The sequence below is a fragment of the Colias eurytheme genome, chromosome 4 (genome assembly GCF_061535395.1).
Source record: "Colias eurytheme isolate Ceu_HAF_F1 chromosome 4, ilColEury1 Martin Lab GWU primary, whole genome shotgun sequence".
NCBI classification, from domain to species: domain Eukaryota; kingdom Metazoa; phylum Arthropoda; class Insecta; order Lepidoptera; family Pieridae; genus Colias; species Colias eurytheme.
In genome coordinates, this window is record NC_142983.1 from 10,232,849 (window position 1) to 10,255,526 (window position 22,678).

The window sequence follows — 22,678 nt, forward strand, 5'->3', positions numbered from 1 at the left end:
ACATCAGTAATGAAAATGTTAACATTACATTACTTTCACTGCATAATCATAGATGGCGCTGCTACGATAAATGAAATAATAAAATTGATATTAAATGTTTATGAATTACTTACTTCAATATCAATAGTATTTATTAAAATAAAACTAATCTAAATATAAAAAAAAATTATGTCAATAAAAATTAATTAAACAAAGCTAAAAACTCAGCAATGATGATTATCTGTTTAATATACTCAAGTCTAGTCCTACAAAAAAAAAAGAATCATCGTTCTTATTTTAAATATATAAATGAATATCGTCTCATTGACATCTCTCGTTAGAGAGTAGTATATTCTTTGCTCATTGAAATAAAATCTTAGTTGATTCTCTGTTGTCTAGTCTTTTGTTAATCCTAATTTTGTAACAACGTGTAAGTAAATAAAATCTATCTATATACATATTTTATTTTGTACAGGTGCTATGGTTCTGCCAACGATTTCGTGTGCGTGAACTACACGTAGGTAGGTACGTTCTTTGTTTTTATTATATTAACTATTTGTTTAATACAAACTTACTATTAATATTACTTAATAAAAAAATCAATGATTCCCCTCGATGAGTCAAGCGGTAGAAATTATCATTTTAAACGGAAGCTGCCCTTTCGATAATAATGAACCACTTAAACTAGTGTGATAATATTACGTACTCATTATCAGTGACATTGATGCTTACCTACTAATTTTAAATTTGTTATAGTTTCTAAGTAGTTTCTTTATACTATGCTACTTTGTATTATGTAAAAACAGCTGTCCCGGCAAACGTTGTTCTGCCAATTAGCGTTCTAACAGACGAACGGCAATTTGCGAACGGCAGAGGCTACTTCAGCCGTCGCCACATGTCGACGGCAGTCGTCGGCACGTCGACGGCAGCAGTCAATATGTCGACGGCTGCCGTCGACAAGTCGCCACACAAGTTGCCGGTCGTCTGTTAGAACTCTAAGAGCGTATTCAGAAAGAAAGCTGGAAACTTATAAGCTAACCGCTTACCGGCGCTTATTGTATACGTTTCCAGCCTTCTTTCTGAATACGCCCTTAGTCTTATCAAAGAGACATGAAAAATATGTAGATGTTGGTCGATTCTCAGATCTACCAATAGGCACACAAAATTTCATGAGAATCCGTCCTGCCGTTTCGAAAGATTTATGTATTACCATGTGCATTATTACCTTGAGTATATTGGTACATGGTATTACTTAAACAGTGACTAACATTGTGCCACGAGAATTTACATATATAAGTATAGAGATATACCTAGTACATAAATGTTAAGGGATTTTTTAAATATACTTAACAATTTTTTTTTTTTGGGAAAAAATCGCAATTATTTAGTATCTAACTACCTACCTACTTTATGATTATTAATTTGAAGAATAGTACAAATATTACATTCAATCAAATTGCTAAAATACCCATTTACTGTTGTATTCTTCCAGTCTTTCGATGCCGATACAATTATTATTGCTTTAGTTTTTAATTTTTCTTTTACGCAAATGTTTCAGCAACAAATAATTAGGTACACAACACGCAATCAGATAAAGTTCAGACAGATTTTTAAAACAAATCACTGTTAATTTTTAACTGCCCTGAATCATAATATCTATTGAATAATGGAAAATTTAATAATAGGTACCCTCAACTAAATTGCTTTTTTCTTTCTAAACCTCTTCGTATAGGTACAATATTATGTTCCAAATATTGCAGGTAATATTTTATGAAATTTCTTGTAAGTATAGGTACCTAAATTTGTTTGTATTGTTACTTTTTCATTTATACTGATTCTTTTGTTTATTAGGTAATCAACTAATGACGTGCAATTATACTTACTAACGTTCAAATTGCTGCTAAAGTATTTAATTACTTTATCATATCCATTAAAGCCTTCTTCTTCTCACACACCTCTTTTATTCACCAAGGAATCATTATCACCAAGGAATAATAAAAGGTTAATTTCTTCTGCTTGATAACGTATGACCTCTTTTGTACGCGTGAGCATAAACGCGAAGGTCCGGGTCCTACAAAAAGGTAAGTTCAAGCATAGACTAATACACTTCTATTAGTCCATGGTTCAAGTAATATTAAGTAGAAATAAAAGAAACATATTCACTTCGAACGTTAAAAAAACGAAAATAATATGGAAGTTCGTATAATTTCTTTTTCAAGACGTTTAAACCACACACAACTAAATTGACCGTCTAAGCATTTAAACAAGAAAACCTCTGAATCATCATTCTACCAATTATTAAAATTATATAATAATTAGCTAATGCGATCTAAAACAAACTTCTCTATTTACTTCGTCACAACAATTTTATTAAATACATATTATTACATTATCTATAACGACTGTCAGTTTAGTAATTGCAATGGTAGTGAGAACATGTGATTGTAAACAAATATAAACAATGTTTATTTTTAATATTTTTATATCTATTTTGTTTATCAATAACTGTAATTGTGACGTGTTTCATATAAAATCGTTGGTGGCATTTCAACCTAATGTTGTGTCAGATTATTTCGGTTATTCGGTAGTGTTAAATAATTCAGAGTAAGTACTTTTATTTAATTAATGATTAGTATTATTCGGTCAGTGCTATCTAAACTTTAGGTTTCGATTATATTCATTTTGACAACAATCCTTACTTGATGAGGGAACAAATCCTTACTTACTTATTTAATATTATAAATGCGAAAGTAACTCTGTCGGTCTGTCTGTCTGTCTGTCTGTTACGCTTTCCCGCTTAAACCTCTCAACCGATTTTGATGAAATCTGGCACAGACAATCTTTAGACCCTGAGAAAGAAAATAGGCTATCTTTTACACGGGTGAAGCCGGGGCGGACCGCTAGTATCTATATAACTACCTATAATTTTATTAGTATTGTTATGACGTATAAACTTTATACCTATAAAATTAATAAATTGTATAATGTTGATTAGTAATCGCAGTGTTCAAAATATTATTATAGATTTCAATACATTGTAAGGAAACCGATATGTCCTAGAAATAAAAAATTCCATGCATGCATGATTTGTATGACTATTGAAATAAAGCTTAGACTGTTTGTTTATGAAATAAATATATATGTGTCATCAGTCCGTTGTATAAGGATGCTTATAAAACATAGGTACTTAGATTTTAGGGGTAAAAATATTTGGCATGATTGAAGTATTCCCACATCCAAATCAACAAAAACATTAATGCGAGCTTATGAGTCATTGTTGTAATTCATTCAGTGCAACTTTATAAGTAGCTGATTATTTACTCTGACTGCTTAAGGGGGCGCATAAAGCAAAATAACCAATCTTCTATTAGATGATACGTGTAATATGCAAGACCAAATCTAAAAAATAAAATATATATCAAACTAGATGATATGTTCAACGATTCTGTTTAATCAAAAACATAAAATATTAAAATTTACTCGATAAAAAAAAATCACCAAGTTAGCTCTAATTTTCGACATTTTTACGTTTTCTACTTGACATGGTAATACTTATTATGATTTTTTTTTCATAAACAATTATATTAAAACATTTGCAAGATATTTGTCAGAGCATTTTGTGTAATTACTTTTAGTTTTGGTTTTATCTGCGATAAACCACTTTTGGCGCTCTTTTTTTCTCGAGATAAACGTTTGATTTTGTCACGATAAAAGTGGTTTATCGCAGATAAAACCAAAACTAAAAGTAATTACACAAAATGCTCTGACAAATATCTTGCAAATGTTTTAATATAATTGTTTATGAAAAAAAAATCATAATAAGTATTACCATGTCAAGTAGAAAACATAAAAGTGTGAAAATTAGAGCTAACTTGGTGATTTTTTTTTTTATCGAGTAAATTTTAATATTTTATGTTTTTGATTAAACAGAATCGTTGAACATATCATCTAGTTTGATATATATTTTATTTTTTAGATTTGGTCTTGCATATTACACGTATCATCTAATAGAAGATTGGTTATTTTGCTTTATGCGCCCCCTTAAGCCTGTAACAATGTATTATTTGCATCACCTGGATATTTTCCAATATTAGTGACTAACATATTTTGTCCATATAATAGATCCATACTGATAGTATATAGGTAAGTACTAGATAGCTTTCCGCCCGCGGCTTCGCGTTTTCAAAGAAAAACCCACATAGTTCTATAACCCGGATAAAACCTATGTGTTAATCCAAGTTACCCTCTATATAATATGTGCTTAATTTCATTATAATCGGTTCAGTAGTGTATGCGTGGAAGAGTAACAAACACACACACACAATAAAAAGAAATCTAGTCTTTTGATAAAAAAGTACTTCCGGTAATAAGTTGATAAATTCTATCAAAATATATTGAGCTTTTTAGTTTTATAATCGGAGATGGCCACAGTTCGACAAAAATTTCTGAGTACCTACCTAGGTACTTGGGATTAATCATATGGACAGTTTTTTATCAGAATGTTCTTTATACTGAATTATGTATGAGTAAATAATTATGAATCATTCAATTCTTTTGTTTTGATGAGGAAATCTAGACTAGACTTCTGCGGTTGGATAAGGTTTACATGTAAAATATATTATGAAGGCTTAAATAAACATATTCGTTAGGTTTAACGATTTATTCATAATTATTTATCCTTGAAATTTAAGCTAATCAAATTTATAGTTTGTCCGTATTTCATGTCGGAACTTAGGTCTACATAGGTAGGTAGGTAAATGATCGTGAACGTAAAAACAATTTAATTATCTGGATAATTAGGTTTTCATTTTGATGTGACAACGTCTAATAATTCGATAGAGCCGGCTGGACGCGCGAAATAAACATGACTCATGCGGCGTTACCTCGCTCTGAGGCGTTCCATGTAGGCTTGAAGTACAAGCGAGAGCGCGGAACGAGCGACAAAGAAGCACAATCGGACGTTGTCACGTCTGTGGTCACGTTCAACTATCGTCAATAAACCGACTTTACAGACAACCAATTTTTTTAACTGGAAAATAGCATCTGTGCTCTGAATTACTAGCAAGCTACATGATCTTTTCATTGTATTCTATTCAATAAACATGTATCATCACTACATAGTATAAAACATCGCTTTCTCTGTCCCTATATCCCTTTGTATGCTTAAATCTTTAAAACTACGCAACGGATTTTGATGCGGTTTTTTTTATAGATAGAGTGATTCAAGAGGAAGGTTTTAGTATATAATTTATTAGGTTTTAGACAAAGCGGGCGAAGCCGCGGGCGGTAAGCTAGTTATTAAATTAACTCAAACTCAAACATTGATTTATTCAATAAGACTTCTTCGAGAAGCACTTTTGAATCTTCATTACATATTTTGCACGCCTCATAAGCGAAGCGTTGAGGTGGGTACTACTGTCACTTCGCGCAAAACATCTGATTTTTCAAACTTAAAATGTCTTTATGTATCATACATTGCACTTGTAAGATAATACATACACACACATATTAAGAAAAAACACTATTTTTAACATTCATGATATTTTTGATGTCATTTTTGTTATTTAAACTAGTTAAAAAACAGTTTAAAAAAGTTCTGTCTTGGACGTCCGTGTGTCTGTATGTGCGGAGGATTTTCTTGTTAACACGATAGCGACCGAAATACTTTACTAATCGAGTCTTTTTTTTTCTCTTACGCTTGAGTATGCTCAGGAATAGAACCCTTTCATTTTTCAGGGTCTGATTCGATGTGGTTTAATTGTTATTAAATAAACAAAAATAATAATTAATAAATAATTCTGTAAAAAAAATTATGAGGCGTGCACTTTTGGATTTTCCAAACTATTTAATATTTACCACCGATTCGGAAAGCAGTATCTATGCAGAAGAACCGGCAAGAAACTCCATATTTGCTCTTTTAAAAGCATGTCAATAATCAATAAATATATTTCTTCCAGGCTGTTCATAGGAGCACCTAAAGCTAAGAACCGGTTTAATTCCAACGTGACTTCTGGTGCAGTGTTCAAATGTGGGCTGACTGAGCTAAATGTTAAGAATGTTACGTGTAGACCACTGGGGATCGACGATGGAGGTAATAAAATAAGTATTTATTTTGAAGTGATACTTCTTAAAGCGACTTGGGTATCTATTGAATCCTGCCAAATTTCACTTCTGAAACACAAGCTCTTTCTTTAATAGTTTATCAAAAAACAAATTATACATGAAAAAACACTAAAATTGCACCTCTTCTTTCAAAGAAGACAAATTAACTAACTTAGCGAAAAAAATTGATTATTTTGTTATAACTACACATTGATTGATCCTGATGTTGTAAAAATACCTTTTGAATCTTGAGTCACCTACCAAGACGTTTGAAAAAACATGCGTAAAAAATATACTTAGGTAGGTACTATACCTATGACCCGATAGATCTTTTCTATTCTAATCATAATTTCTAGTAACACAATCAAAGGTTTAAATTATTGTAATTTCAGCACAAGACATCACGTTTAGTAAAATGGCTTCATATTCGTACTTCTTCAGGGAGGACATGTGGTTTGGAGCGACCATCTCAACCGTACCTACTGGAAAATTATTGGTAATAAAGTAATAATAATACTACAATGTCATAGTTGGACCATTCTTTATAAGTAGGTACTAATGGAGTACCTTAAAGATAATATTCTGGCAATTAGAGTTTCGTAACTTTTGGAAACGTTCTGTTAATATTTTCTTTTTCTGTCAGTTTTAGTTTAAAATAGGCTATCTGGATAATAGATTTTCTCAGCAACTGGTAAAACTTCAGTCTCATACGAATACTATAATGAATCGGGATCCCTACAGGGTGTCCCACTGTTGGTATACTAAGCTCAAAGGAGGTTATAGTTTTGCATACGCTAAGTATGTAAAAAATACTCATAAAATTCCAGACGCATTTTTTTTCAAATAGATGAATTCTTAAAACTCTATGTGTACAGCCATAACAAGCAACCCGCTCAACTTTGCCACCCGCACGTGAGCTATCTTTTATGTTTTCATAGACAAAATGCTCACATTAGCGAAGCGGTATATGCCGGCTGCGCGAAGCTAGAGAAGAAAACATGGATTTTCAGGAAAAATTTAGCAAAAAATTTTTGACGTAATTTTGTTGTTTAACTATTTTTTCCGTGATCAGTCTATGCAAAACTACAAGTCCCTTCGCGCTTAGTATACAAATAGTGGGACGCCCTGTATAATTTAACAAAAGTAGTATCTATTGTTCTAATTACAATGCAATAACTACCCGCGTAAATTAAAAATTCCTTACAATATCATAAAATCTTGCAGGTGTGCGCTCCACGCTGGGCTGTGCCATACAAAACGACTCATTTATTGGCGAACGGCGCGTGTTACATACAGGGACAATTACGGGCAGCTACCCTCTTCCCGTTGAAAGAAATGAGTGAGTTTAAACAAATTGCGAACTTCATTTATTACAGGTTATAAAAGTATTATGGGTGTGCCAAATTATATAATAATCCGATGAAGCTTTCGCAGGAAAGAATAATACATAAACATTTTCATAAAATCAGATTTTTATAGTAATAGGATTAAGCCACTGGTCGTCTGGTCGTCATAATTTATAGCAGACTTAAAACAAGACGAACATACCAGTCATAATGCCATATACTTATTACTATTAGTTTGCTGTTTGAACCAAGTTAAGCATACATGTAATTTAGTACAAATATCATAGAAGCAAAAGAATATGAAAATATTTAATGAGTAATGATTCTGCTTTATTAAAATCACATCTGCATTAGTCATTTCCTTCTTTGTTCATTGTTTAATGTAAATATTATGGCGAATTTAAAAACTAGATAAAAAGTACATTTTCAGCTTGCGATTCTCAAGGTCTAAGTACTGACCAAACGTGATGATTGCCTAAAGTTTAATCCTGCTTCATAGTGCAATGACGCACCTAATATTTTAATTATTTATAATTTATTAAAAAAATTACGTATCTTATGAGATCATCCCTTATTTAATAAAAAATACTTATGTGGCAATTATACACTCAGAAGCACCAGTTAAAATATCTCACATAAAACATCAAAATTCATTGGATTGGATATGGATTGGATCAATTTGTTTTGCGTCTTTTTAGACGTGTTAAATTTTTTTACTTTTTCGGTTTTTTTTTTTGTACCTACAATCTTCATTTTAGGCTCATAGAAAATGAGGAAAAATAGCTCATATACGTTGGGGACACTTAAAATTCAATAAGCTGTTTAAGGGTACAAGCTCCTTATCAGAATTACATCACATTTTACAATTTGGCTATATTTTTTTGCCGTTTATCCACTTTATAATAACCAAATAAACATATTTTAATAGGATTATAATTTAACTACTTTTGCTTACAGATAGACAAGCATTCATGACAGATGGATTAAGAAAAGAGTTCGGGGAATATGGCACCCACCTGAACTTCTACGCGTACGGCCAAGCTGGGATATCAGTGAAAGACACGGGAAATAATAGTTTTATCATGGGAGCTCCTGGTCTTTTACAATGGACGGGTAATATTATGAATAATACCTGCTAATACCTATATATTTTGAAGTGAAACTTCTTTAGGCGTGTTGAGAGTAAAATTTCAAGGCAATACTGTCACGCCATGGAGTAAGGCGAGGATTTTGGTATCTTTGAATTTTGCCAAAGAAGTTTCACTTCTGACTCGTGTGTTCGGCGCACACGCTCTTTTTTTTCTTTATAGTTAATCGTAGTGAATCAAGGGGGATTGAAATGATGTCATAATGCAGTATTCATTCCTAATTGTAATTATTTATTTTGCGCTATCCCATGAACTCCATACATTTTGTTTCCTACCAGGTTGCCTGGTAGAGATTGCCGCCTCTTATACAAATGATGCCTTTTTGTAATATTGTTCATTTTCTGCTTTGTTTAATGTTTAATGTAAATAAATAAATAAATAATTCCAGTGTAGGAAAATGACAGAGTTCATGATGACCTTATAGGTCATCTAGTGCCATCACATTCAATACTGGAAATAATATTGCTTTAAAACATGTGGTACCTTGTACAAATCCATACTATATAATATATATAATATTATAAATGCGAAAGTAACTCTGTCTGTCTGTCTGTAACTCAATCACGCCTTAACTACTGAACCAATTTGCATGAAATTTGGTATAGAGATATTTTGATATCCGAGAAAGGACATAGGCTACCTTTCATTGCAAAATATGTACCACGGGCGAAGCCGGGGCGGACCTCTAGTTAAGTATATATTCTATCCATACGCTATGTGTCTTCTCGTATTTTCAAAATGTTGTTGATACATAATAATATATCTGAGATATTTCCTCACAATGTTCTGTATTTCAATGCAAATTTCTATCAAATGTATGCTTCTGTAGGTATCATGTAACACGGGTGAGATTCGTTAGAATAGCGAATGGAAACAGCTGTTCCATATTGTATATTATTTTGATTTAGTTCAGAAGAAAATGCTGTAACATGTCATCTATTCTGTTAAAGTTATTATTATTTGGGAAATATTTGCTTTAAAAAGTTTAAAGTGAAGTCCCATGTCCCCTAGTGGGGTAAGGGGCAGATGCATTATACATCTGTTTCACTGATGGATTTTCTTTAGGGACAAGTAGGTGATCAGCCTTCTGTGTCCTACCAGACCGAGACATTTTTTTTTCTTCGTCTCCACCGGGAATCGAACCCAGGACCCCGTGGTGTTACGCTCACGCGTCAACCACTGTACCGAGGAGGCGGTTAAAAAGTTTAGGACTCCAAAAATATCACTTTTGTGTAGAGATTAGGAATTTTAGTTTATATTAGTAGTTTTTAAATTGAATAGAACTTTTAGTTTCTTTTTTTAATTTTAAGAGAATTCCTTTAGATCCTCTTCTTCATTTTACATGCTACCATTGTATTATAATATATTCCAGGTGGTATAGTAGAATATAAGTACATACCAGATATGCGCAGTACATTCGTGAACAAGCAGCCCACGGCTAATCCTTATTACACCAGAGAGATAGGCCCGGATGATTATCTTGGTAATTTTATAATATTTATTAAAACTCTTATACTTAATACTTAAGCCTTACAAATAAATGACTCTGGAACAAAGGCCGGCAAAGCACCTGTAACACTTCTAGTGTTACAAGTGTATATGGGCGGTGGTGACCACTTAACATCAGGTGGCCCACCTGCCCCTTTGCTTGCTCTGACATAAAAAAAAACTTCAATGTTTTTTGGTACGACCTTTCCAATTCTATCCTTTCCTAGTTTTGCTACAACCTAACTATATATAACATATAATCTAACCTATTAATAAACTATCAACATTAAAACTGACTATGTCACATTCATTAATTTCGATGCTGTGTAAGTAGGTACGTCTTTTTTCCTTATCTTCCATATTTCTTCATTTCTAGTGCTCATAATGATGCAGAATATAAGCATCAAGATATCCTAACGATTCTTCGTTTATGTTTCAAAGTTAAATCTTAATACATCTAAGTAATTCACATATTTATTTTTGACGTGACAACGTCTTATAATTCGATAGAGCCGGCTGCACGCACGAAAAAACATGACTCATGCGGCGTTACCTCGCTCTGAGGCGTTCCATGTAAGGCTTGAAGTGCAAGCGAGAGCGCGGAACGAGCGACAAAGAAGCACAATCGGACGTTGTCACGTTCAACTATCGTCAGTAAACCGACTTTACAGACAACCAATTTTTTTACTTTAATATGAGTTCTAACTAAATGTTTTTATCAGGATATAGTGTAGAATCCGGAGTATTCGAGACAGATGGCAAGATTCTTTACATCGCTGGCGCTCCACGATCCAAATCAGGTTATGGGCAGGTTAGTTTTTCAAACTATTCCTTCATTCCATTAATAATTTATGAATGAGATATAATAAAATATTCTTTGACGGTCTAGAAATGTCTTTGTCCTAAAACTAGCCGCTTATTCTTCGTCCGCATAGTGCCTTGCCGCGTCCGCCTTTGAACATTAAAATGAACCTGTTTCTTGTAAATAAATTTTATTTTAATAAAATATAGCTTGCTGCTAATTTAGCTATTCTGGCAAAATAATTTTCAAAATTGATCGAGTAGTTTGAGTTAAATTTTAACAAATACACAGACTAAAAAATAACTTCCTCTTTACAATCTTAATATATATAAATCTCGTGTCACAATGTTTGTCCTCAATGGACTCCTAAACCACTTAACCGATTATAATAAAATTCGCACACCATGTGCAGTTCGATCCAACTTGAGAGATAGGATAGTTTAAACATGTAGGTACCACGGGCGAAGCCGGGGCGGACCGCTAATATTAAGTAAAGATAAGTGGACTGTGAGATTTAATCACATTTCATTGTGCACATTGTCTGCTGCCGTGTTTAGTTGAGCTGTCGAGAGACGAGTTTTTGTTTACATTAAATGTTATCTTTATTTATTTTTTTCCTATTTGTATAAAACACAATAGTAGCGTAAAAGACAGATCGACAGAATTCTTTTGCATTTACAATATTAGTTGTGGTAGTATTGTAGTATTATCAGTTATACTTCAATCTCCATATTTCATTTTACGTGAGATTTTTTATCTAAAGTAATTTATTGTTCACTAGCTTTCCACCCGCGGCATCACCCGTGTTTTCAAAGAAAAACCCGCATAATTCCCGTTCCCTTGGGATTTCCGGAATAAAACCTATCCTATGTGTTAATCCAAGTTATCCTCTATATTTGTGCTAAATTTCATTGTAATCAGTTTTGTAGTATTTGCGTGAAAGGGTAACAAACATACACATACATCCTCAAATACTTTCGCATTTATAATAGTAGTAAGAAGTAGGATAGGATAGGATAGTAGGATGTTATTCATCATTAATTTAATATTTTTCATCCAAAGGTACTAATATTCGAGCCAGTGTCCCGAGAAACTGACTCCCTCCATATAAAAGCAAAGCTCTTTGGTCCCCAACTGGGCAGTTATTTTGGAGCCACATTATGCTGTACTGATATTAATGGAGACGGTCTGGCTGATTTACTAGTTGGTGCACCCAACTATGTTCGCAAAAATGGCACATTGACGTACAATCAGGGCGCTGTTTTTGTTTATTTGTCAGAGAAACAGGTTAGTCAAAACTATTATTTTTTTCTATCTAGGACATTTTAGTTTAAGGTTGTTATTTTATAACACTTTCATTATCCCTATTTAGTTCTTTAATAATCTCATTATATTCTTTATTCGCTTCCTTCTTGAGGCTTCCTAATTGATTTTCTAAAATTAAGCCCAAGCAATTTCCCTTTATAAGAAATCTCCTTGAGATTATCTGCCTGTAAAGTCCTCATTATTTGGAGATTATCCTGATCAAATAAATCGACCAAAAAAGATACGGATTTACAAATATTTTTCTACTAATAACTACCATATTACATAGCACTAAATAATATTATCTTATATATAAAATTCTCGTGTCACAATGTTAGTCTGCATACTCCTCCGAAACGGGTGGACCGATTCTCATGAAATTTTCTGTGCATATCGGGTAAGTCTCTGAGAATCGGCCAACATCTATTTTTCATATGTACCACGGGCGAAGCCGGGGCGGACCGCTAGTACCTAAATAATTAAATACTTGTTCCGTATTACTACCATTTACTATTAATAACTACCATAGTATCTTCCATGAACTTATAGATTATTGAATTAATTGGTTTTAATCTCTAAGGTTTTAATAATTAAATTAATGCACTGAATGCATAGACTTTTATTATACCTTATTTTTAGTTCCAAGATAATATAACTCTAAAATCATCTGGTTTCGTCATGGGTTCGGGGAGTAATGGAGCGCATTTTGGACTATCAATTGCTGATCTGGGAGATATCGATGATGATGGATACACTGGTAAATATAAAGCTAATTTGTTTTATTTTTAATGAAAGCAGGAATATAGTTAGAAAGCATGTAAGTACAAGGAGGAATTGTAATCTAGGTACTATATAAAAATAAGTCGGGTTTTCCTTCCTGACGCTATAACTCCAGAATGCACGAACCGATTTCCACGGTTTTGCATTCGTTGGAAAGGTCTCGGGCTCCGTGAGGTTTATAGCAAAGAAAAGGTCTCTCTGGTGGCGAAACGGAGTTCGCCCGGTTTGCTAGTTGAATATGAAATTTTGATTTGTTCTTTAATATTTTCTTATCTTTAGTGTCTCTAGATATATAACCAACCAGACAAACTGCTTTTTTGGTATTTTTCATAGTAGTTTCAAAGGATCGGTTCGATATTTCTATAGAGAAGTATATTTTAACAGACAAATAGTGTTAAAAATCCTTATGATGCGAAGTGGCCGAGAAGCTAAGCATGGCCAAGGTACGAGAAAAAGACGTGGGTTCGAATGCCGCTCTGGTGATCGAATTTTGTCGATTCTTTAAAAATTTCTCAAAATGCATTTGAATGCTTTTAAACTTTAATAATTTTAACCATTATCATTATCAGCCTCTATCTACATACTACATTACATCTGAAATACATTAGGTAAATCTATGACCGGTTAGCTTGGTTGGTAGTGGGCCTGCCTTCCAAGCCAGAGGTCGTGGGTTCGATTCCCACCCGGGGCAAATATTTGTGTGATGAACATAGATGTTTGCTGTGTCTGGGTGTTAATTATCTATATAATTATTTATTAAAAATTGCATGTTTATCAGCCATCTGGTTTCCATAACACAAGCGAAAGCTTAGTATGGGATCAGATCGTGCCGTGTGTGAAAATTGTCAAAAAAAATAAAGGAAAACGATAGTTTACCGTATTCCTGAAACTAAATTGTTTCAGACATAGCAATCGGAGCTCCCTGGGAAGACGATGGATCTGGCTCAGTATATATCTATCGAGGAAGTAAATCAGGCTTACAAGGGCAATACGTACAAAAGATTAAAGCCCCTGGTTCTAGAAGTTTCGGCTTCTCCATATCTAAAGGAATTGATGTTGATAATAATAATTGTAATGGTGAGTAAAGAAAGTATGTTGATTTATTTTTGGATGTTGTTTTTGGTAGAATGAATACTTTTACACTGTTTTACTTCGAACTAGATTATTTCTTTAAATAATTTGACTTCTGATAAGAGGGGCAAAACGTTTGCCAAATGTGTATAAAACTTGAAACAAAATTCTGTTCTATAAGATCGAAATATTTAAATGGCTTAAATCCTCATCAAATTGTGTTAACATACTTTATTTTAAAGAGACGAAAACGATTACATACTTAAGCTTGTGTCAAGAACTCAGGAAAAAGCAGTGTAGATTCGTTTTTTACATAAATCATACAGAAATCACTAATTTAAAATTTCAGTTCATGAATTTAAACAAAAAGCTAATGGACAATAATTTTGATTTTCATACTTGAAACTTACTTCATTAATAATTGATGGCTCTAAAGACATGGCTCTGTAGCCATAAGGTCGCCTATTGTGCAATTTATGAATATTTTATTAAGCTATTGCATAGCTTCTATCGCGGGCCTTGAGCGCGGGGACCGAATCCAGAAATTGCGTAACGAAAAACCTCACGCTCCCTATTCCGACGGGCGCAGAGGTGTGGCTAGAAGGCATGGCATGCAATAGCTTTACCGCCGCAGTTCCCGAGTGACACACGTCTTTTTTTTATTTTGCTGTGTACCATAAAGCTTTCATTCATTCATTCATTCATTCATTAAATTTTTTATTCCAGATTTAGCAATAGGTGCTTACAAATCCAATACAGCGTATCTATTCAGATGTGTTCCAACAGTCCACGTGGAAGCCAGTATAAAGGTCCCTGATGCAATGGATTTACAACCTAATGCTACTAACTTTACAGCCTTGTTTTGCGTGATAGCCGCTGATAGTGTTACGCCTCATGTTAAATTGGGTCTGTATATTAAAAATAATATTTTATTCAAAGATCTAGGGAAATATACCTTTTGTGGTTTGTTTGATAACAATCTTATATTTACGTACTTTTTTGCCTTCTTATGTTTCTTGAAAAAAAAATGTGTGCGTGTACACACGTAAGAGGTGAAACTTCTTCATGACCTTATTTTTCAAAAAATAATTTACTATATTATGCAACTTTACAGAAATACTTTGAATCACGCGTGATAAGAAAAAGATGGCTCGTAACGGAAAAATGTCACGCGTAACGAAAAAATGTTACACTAAATTTTTTCCAGCCCCGATAAAGAAGTTTAACTTCAAAAACATTTAAGTTGTCTATCTTTCTTTCTGCCTGTTTGTATCTTCCTCACGCCTAACCCGCTAAACCGATTTTGATGAAAATTGTTACAAATCGTATAAGAGGGTTAAAATCGACTCTAAAGGCGTCGGTTACATACAAACATACACATGAAACAGATTTAAAAACAGTTCTAAAATAAAAAAATTTAATTAAATAATCCTTTTGCAGATCTTTTAGCAACAATATCAATAGATAGTGAAGACAATCGCGCCATGCTTGATGGTGATTCAGAATACAATATAACGATTAAACCCGGTAATGAATTGTGTGAGGAACAAGTTGTTAAAGTACATGTAAGTTGTACTTATCTTACTGATATCCTACGTCCTCCTATCCTACTTCCTACTAATATTATAAATGCGAAAGTTTGTAAGGATGGATGTGTGTGTGTATGTTTGTTACTCTTTCACACAAATACTACAGAACCGATTACATTGAAATTTAGCACACATATAGACCCTCTATATGTGTGCTAAATGTTTGATTCAACCTTGGATTAACATAGGATAGGTTTTATCCCGGAAATCCGTCGGGAATGGGAAAACAAACGTTTATCTCGAGAAAAAAAGAGCGCCAAAAGTGGTTTATCGCAGATAAAACCAAAACTAAAAGTAATTACACAAAATGCTCTGACAAATATCTTGCAAATGTTTTAATATAATTGTTTATGAAAAAAAAATCATAATAAGTATTACCATGTCAAGTAGAAAACGTAAAAGTGTGAAAATTAGAGCTAACTTGGTGATTTTTTTTTATCGAGTCAATTTTAATATTTTATGTTTTTGATTAAACAGAATCGTTGAACATATCATCTAGTTTGATATTTATTTTATTTTTTAGATTTGGTCTTGAATATTACACATATCATCTAATAGAAGATTGGTTATTTTGCTTTATGCCCCCTCTTAATGCTATAAAAGCTAACTTAAATGCTTGCCATCAAAATGCCATCTCTGATTAACTCTTGTAGTTTTTGTAGATTTTTAATGTTATTAAAAAAATACACTAATACGTATGCTTATTTGTTTTACAATTTGGGTGTATGAAAAAAGTTTCAGAACGTAGGTATTGTTTTGAAATAATCTTTGGCATTTTCATCCGCACTGTATCCTATTTGAATTTGGACAGTCAGGTGGATTATACAGTTAACCCTTTTTTACCTAAATCCAAATTAATACAAAAAAGATTGAGAGAATTGTATGGACTTTTAAGTGGCATGATTTCATCATGTTTCCTCAAAGTATATTTAAATGTTACAATCTAATTATACTCTGAATTAATTGTAGGATCTTTCACGTAAATGTTTTCTTAAAATAAAACGTAATAACTCGTAAAATTACTCATCTGCCGATTTATTCGCAGCCGACGGCCGATTTATCAAAACCCATTTCAATGAAATTCAATTTGACGGCGATCAACGCGTTTCAAGGTAAATAAAATATTATAATTTGTATTTTCCTTTTCAATGAGAGGTGAATTTATTTTTTCGTTAACGATTTCAACTAATATAAATAGGTATTGAGTAAAAGTCGAATGTTTATAAACTCTTTTTGTATCGTCGTTATTATCTACGACTCCCAATAGAATTTTATTATTTTTCATCGATATCAAATGAGGAGGTTTTCAATTCTACTCTTATTAAATTTTTTCGTGTTTATTACATCAGAACTTTCAACTGGGTAAAACGATTCTGATGATACTTTTATATTTGAAAAAGCTAGTGCCATTTAAATTTTGTCCAGTTCTGAAAATTTGAAGGCTGATACTTTTCTCGTTAATGATAATTATTTTCTTAGTGAGGTATTAAATATTACCTGCGGAATTATTACCTGTTTTATTTTCAGATAATATAGTGTTCCCATCCCACGCAGCTCGTCTTTCTGACGAATCTATATTGGATACGTCATTTAATATTCAATTAACACGAGATTGTGGGGACGACTTAATTTGTCAGCCTCTATTGCTTATGACACTTGAATCTTTGAACAAGTAAGTTGCGGTGTATTCTCTTAACTACTTACTTAACAAATATTATAAAGAAGGTTTAATTTACAATTTAGGTCAAAATTTTTATATTGAGTTTGAAACAATTTTTGAAATAAACTATTAATTAAAAAAAAAACTGTACAGTTATGTAGATTTTCTAGGATCGAAAAATTGCATTAGAAATATAACTTCAAAAAAATTGTTGAGTCTTTAAACATTTTCGGGAATAAATGACAATAGTTAGCTTAAACTATTTCGAAAAATTATCGTCTTTCAGCAATCTAAAAGACCCATTGTATTCACAATTCTATTAGTTAATCTTTTAACCCTTAATTTGATAATTATTTCAGTCCCTACATCCCCGGCTCCACTGACCGACTCGGTCTAAAAATCAGCATTATAAATAGAGAAGAAGCCTCCTACGGAGCGGAAATACATCTCCAACTAATTTCACCACCAAAAAGGCTTCCCAGTGCTTGTTATTTGGAAGATTTTAATGTAACTTGTAAACTACCCTCACCATTTTATCGCGGGGAATCCATAGAATGGGTAATAGAGGTGGAATATTCTAGAGAAATTATGGTGAATGAGGAAATAGGTGTAGAGGTGGAGTTACATGTGCCGTTCTATAGAGGAACTAATATGGAGCGGGTTGTGAAGCAATTGACGATTTTTGTTACGCCTAAAGCCAGTTTTGCTGTTAGCGGGTTTGTATTTTGAGTTTATTAGATTTATGGCTCTTTTTTATATTGTTGTATCTATTTATTTAATACATAAATTTCTAACTAAGGGCCGATTTTTCAATGCTTGGTTAATACTTATTCATCGACAGGGGCGTGCACAGAGTTTTTGGACAGGGTAGGCAGAAATATTGCAATGATAATAAGTCATAAAAACTAATATTTCATATTGCAGTACTGATATTTGATTGGAGATACATATAGTATTTCCGCAAAATAATGGAAAACATATCACGAACATAGGTGTCATATTATTAACTATCTATAAAATAATTATTGTCAAAGTAGGTATGATATCCTAACTAGTATTCTATATTATGTAATTAATGATTAACTTTACCTTTGTGTATTACAAATTCCGGTATAGATCCATTTATAGATCGGCCTTTTTCCTATCACTCTCTGTTTGATAAAAGTTTATTCATAAAACAAAAATAAGAATTTTTCGTTAAATTAGGTATGCCTTATTATCTTACAAAATACACTGATGATATACATAATCTATTTAGTTACTCTCAAAACACTTCACTTGCAAATTGTCGTAGTAAACATTATTAATTTTCTCAAAAAACAAATTTAACCTCAAAGTAAACGTTTGTTATTTCCAAAACAAAACAAACGAATAATGATACTATTTGCAGATGGTCTTTACCGCTACAAAATTGTATACATTATCACACTTCTTAAATTGGTCGCATATTCAACTTCAGTTTCGAATTTCGATGTAGTTCCGAATTCGGTTCGTACCTAATTCGTATATCTTCGTAAAAAGACACTGCCTACCTTGTGTGTTTGTGTGCGTGATTTTATTACATCAGTGTGCCGTGTTTATAGGCACGCACACATATAAAATATGCGTAGACACGCAGAGCACACATATAAAAACTTAGACACGGATAGTTTGTGTCTTTGCCGTCCCGTGACGTACTGGGTCCTGTGGCGGCGCTAGTGCAGCGCATGAATAGTGACTTGAGCCGAGCCGGTGTTATAGAAATTAGATAATAATGCTACCAAACTACCGATAGATGGATCTAAAATATATTTGAAATATATTTTTATTTCATAACTACATTGCGCAATTAATAAAATTTAATGACGCTGTGAATTTCATTTACTTATGCATATTAAATATTGATCAGAGTTTGGTAAATGGTAGGGTAGGCAGTGTCTTTATGTCTTTATGGAATGCACGCCACTGTTCATCGAATAATGTACTTAAACTACCATTTCAAAAATGTATTCTTAGGCCGTATTTGACAGTTTACGGATGACATTTTAATATTATCGTGTAATACTTTATTGGGCGGATAAGTTTTAACCATGGATTGAAAAATCGGCCCTAGGTATAGGTACTAATATTTATCTCTACAATTGATTTCAGCAAACCATTACCAAATGTTACAATGTCGGTCACAAGGGATAAGTTTAACGAACGAGGCCAAGTGCATTTTGAACATTATTTTGAGGTAAAATAATTTTAGTGCCATTTTATTTGTTTTTCTTTATTTTTCGTTTCCAATATTTCTTCTTCAGCTTAATATATTTCGCAAAACTAATGAATCCATTCCATCGAAACATTTGGTTTAAATGTTTTAAAAACGAAAACATGACGTGTTAAAATACCCGCTGGCCGCTACCCGAAAGTTAGATAAGACAGTGACAGTAATTTTTAAGAGCGCGGGGACCGAATCGAGAAATTCCGTAACGAAAAAACCTCACGCTCCCCACTCCGACGGGCACGGAGGTGTGGCTTGAAGGCATAGCATGCAATAGCTTTACCGCGGCAGTCCCCGAGTGCCACACGTCTTTTTCATATTTACTTGTTCTTACAATAATTTTAATTTACTTAAAAACAATTTTGAAATGCGCGCATACAGTTTTTGTATTATTTTCCTCGATCCCTAATAATGAAATATTTTCTTTTCAGATAACGAACTTTGGCCCATCGGATTGGTTTAATCTATCCGGACAAATTCTACTTCCTGATAAAGTAAGTAGATTATCCTTAAGTTTATTTGGTCTGTTGTTTATTTGAAAAAGAAAGAAAAAATAGAGCAACATTAATGTGTTTTTTAACTAATGACCTTTCAAATCGTTTTAATAGTTTTATGTAGAATTTTGAACAATAGAAGAACTACGATCATCAAAATGCTATTTGTATTAGGAAAAATGATCTAATCAATATTTTGAAATACATTTTTATGTGTACGTCGTAATTCGTATATTCGTGTTATATAAGGTGACTTATTTATGTCGTGTACATAAAATAATATGTATTAGTAATTATTTATTTATATTTGTTTTAGGTGAATGTATCCAACAAGATTAAGGGTTGCAGTGAAGGTCCCACGATTCAATGCGTTTGGTCGATCCCTGCCAAAGTTTCACTGCCTATTCCTGTATTTTTGTTCTATGATTTGGATAAATTTGGTAAGTTATCATATTTGAAACATATATTTTGTCAAAATAAAGTACATAAATGTAAAAAAATCTACTTTATATTTTCAGGAAAGTTTCTAGGTGAACAAATAACACATAATATAACTACGACACTGTTATTACTGGACGGTCAAAATAAGTAAGTTCTAAGCATTGAGTTACTATGTAGGTACATAACTCAATGGTTGTAAGTAATTTCTGATTTAATTTTGCCGTTTACTTTAGATGGTCCCGTAAATTATAAAAATAGTATTGAATGATAAAAAAATTACCTGGAGGTGAAAATATTTTCCGTATAATAAAAAAAATCCCTTATTCCATAAGTACCTACTTAAGATAAATCTAAATATTTAAAGGAATGCAACAATAACAACTACATTAGTACTGGAGCCAGCGCAACCAATATGGCCGATCATAGTGGGATGTGTCGCTGGGTTATTACTTCTAGCTGTGATAGTTTATGTTATGTATAAGGTGGGTAATAATTATTTGTAGCTATTAATTACAAATTAATAATATTTGTTAAGCTATTGCATAGCTTCTATCGCGGGCCTTGAGCGCGGGGACCGAATCCAGAAATTGCGTTAGGCGCGGGACATATACAAGCGGCGCGGCGCGCCGCGGGCGCGCTGCCGGCGTGCATCGGGTGCGCTATTGGCATTTTGTATGAAATAATTTTGGGGCGCAACCTTGGCGCAACCTTGGCACAACCGTGGCGTGCCGTCTCGACGCCTGTCCAAAATTCTTTCATACAAAATGTATAAGAAGGACGTGGTGCAAAACAGATTCAAGAGGTGCGCTTATGGCACGCCCGCGCCCGCGCCGCTTGGGTTTGACCCGCGCCTAACGAAAAAACCTCACGCTCCCCACGGGGACGGGCGCGGAGGTGTGGCTTGAAGGCATAGCATGCAATAGCTTTACCGCGGCAGTCCCCGAGTGCCACACGTCTTCTTTATATTTTGTAAATTTTGACTTAGTATAAAAGTATGTTATTTGATTTTTTTACAAAAATCGGTTGAAAACTTGGAATCGGATAAGTAAAAGTCAAGGGAAAAACAAATATACTAAGAAAAACCGAAGTGTGTCATCATTTACATTATAAAGACTTTTTTCTTGTGAAGGAAGTGTCCTTTACGCAAATTTTACAAAAACGATTTCCTGTTAATTTAGTTCGCAGAAAAAATATCATAAGTAGCCTGAGATTACCATATAAACTTTTGCGCAAGGAAATATTGTTACTCATATTTAAATTCCCCCAACAGACGATAGGTACTTATTACTATACTTACTTATACTTATTATTATTACTATTATATTTTATTATATTTTATAATATTATATTATTTTTTCTAGACATTCTAAAAAATCCGCAAGAACAACATTGTTTCCAAAGACCATTTCAACCACCACCTTAGAATCCCATTTCTAACTGTGTATTGTTAAAAAAATATCATAACAATTAATATAATGACTGGCCGGTTGGATTGGTTGGTAGTGACCCTGCCTTTCAAGCCACTGGTCGTGGGTTCGAATCCCACCCGGAGCAAATATTTGTGTGATGAACATAGATATTTGCTCTGTGTCTGGGTGTTAATTATCTATATAAGTATTTATTTAAAATTATATATGTATGTTTATCAGCCTCTGGTTTCCATAACACAAGCGAAAGCTTAGTATGGGATTAGATCGTGCCGTGTGTGAAAATTGTCCCGAAATATTTATTTATTAATTAATTATTTATAATATTATTATCTTCTGTCTATTGTTAAAAACAAACATGAATATCTTTCCAGTACGGTTTCTTCTCGCGACAAAAGCGCGATGATCTCAAGCGACTGCAAGAAGAATCTTGTTCTGAGGAAACCAACCAAGCCTGTACATCTTCTGTCGCAGAAGAATCCACTGCGGAACTGATTAGCGATTCAGAATAATTATTGTATTGATATAGAACATTCTAGTCGTATTATGTATAAGTACAAATTAAGATGCTATTGATATAATAAAAGTATTAAACCAATAAGATGTTTTATTTTTCAATCGAGTTCAAGAAAAGGAGGTGCTCTATTTGACTGTGTTTTGTTGAGTTTGATCAATAATTATTTTTATGTAGAGACAAGTGGATTTCTTTGATACATTTTTATTGCGACGAATAAAAAATTGTTAAATTGTAAAAATGTTGTGTAAATGTTGGTATATAGGAATTGATCTTCAAATAATAAA

At 32.9% G+C, this 22,678-nt stretch overlaps 1 protein-coding gene across 1 annotated transcript; it reads left to right on the top strand.

The window, feature by feature from the left end:
• The first annotated feature begins 2,403 nt into the window (after positions 1-2,403).
• Positions 2,404-22,468, top strand: LOC149909177 (integrin alpha-PS3-like). Its single transcript, XM_090101412.1, has 21 exons — positions 2,404-2,583; positions 5,937-6,070; positions 6,474-6,577; positions 7,306-7,420; positions 8,385-8,540; positions 9,948-10,058; positions 10,786-10,874; positions 11,928-12,152; positions 12,810-12,927; positions 13,854-14,027; positions 14,748-14,927; positions 15,462-15,586; positions 16,656-16,722; positions 17,138-17,282; positions 17,630-17,986; positions 19,401-19,485; positions 19,947-20,009; positions 20,326-20,449; positions 20,528-20,597; positions 20,815-20,932; positions 22,252-22,468. The coding sequence occupies exons 1-21, from the start codon at positions 2,441-2,443 to the stop codon at positions 22,387-22,389; spliced, it is 2,841 nt and encodes a 946-aa protein (XP_089957538.1). The 5' UTR covers positions 2,404-2,440; the 3' UTR covers positions 22,390-22,468.
• The last annotated feature ends 210 nt before the right edge of the window (positions 22,469-22,678 follow it).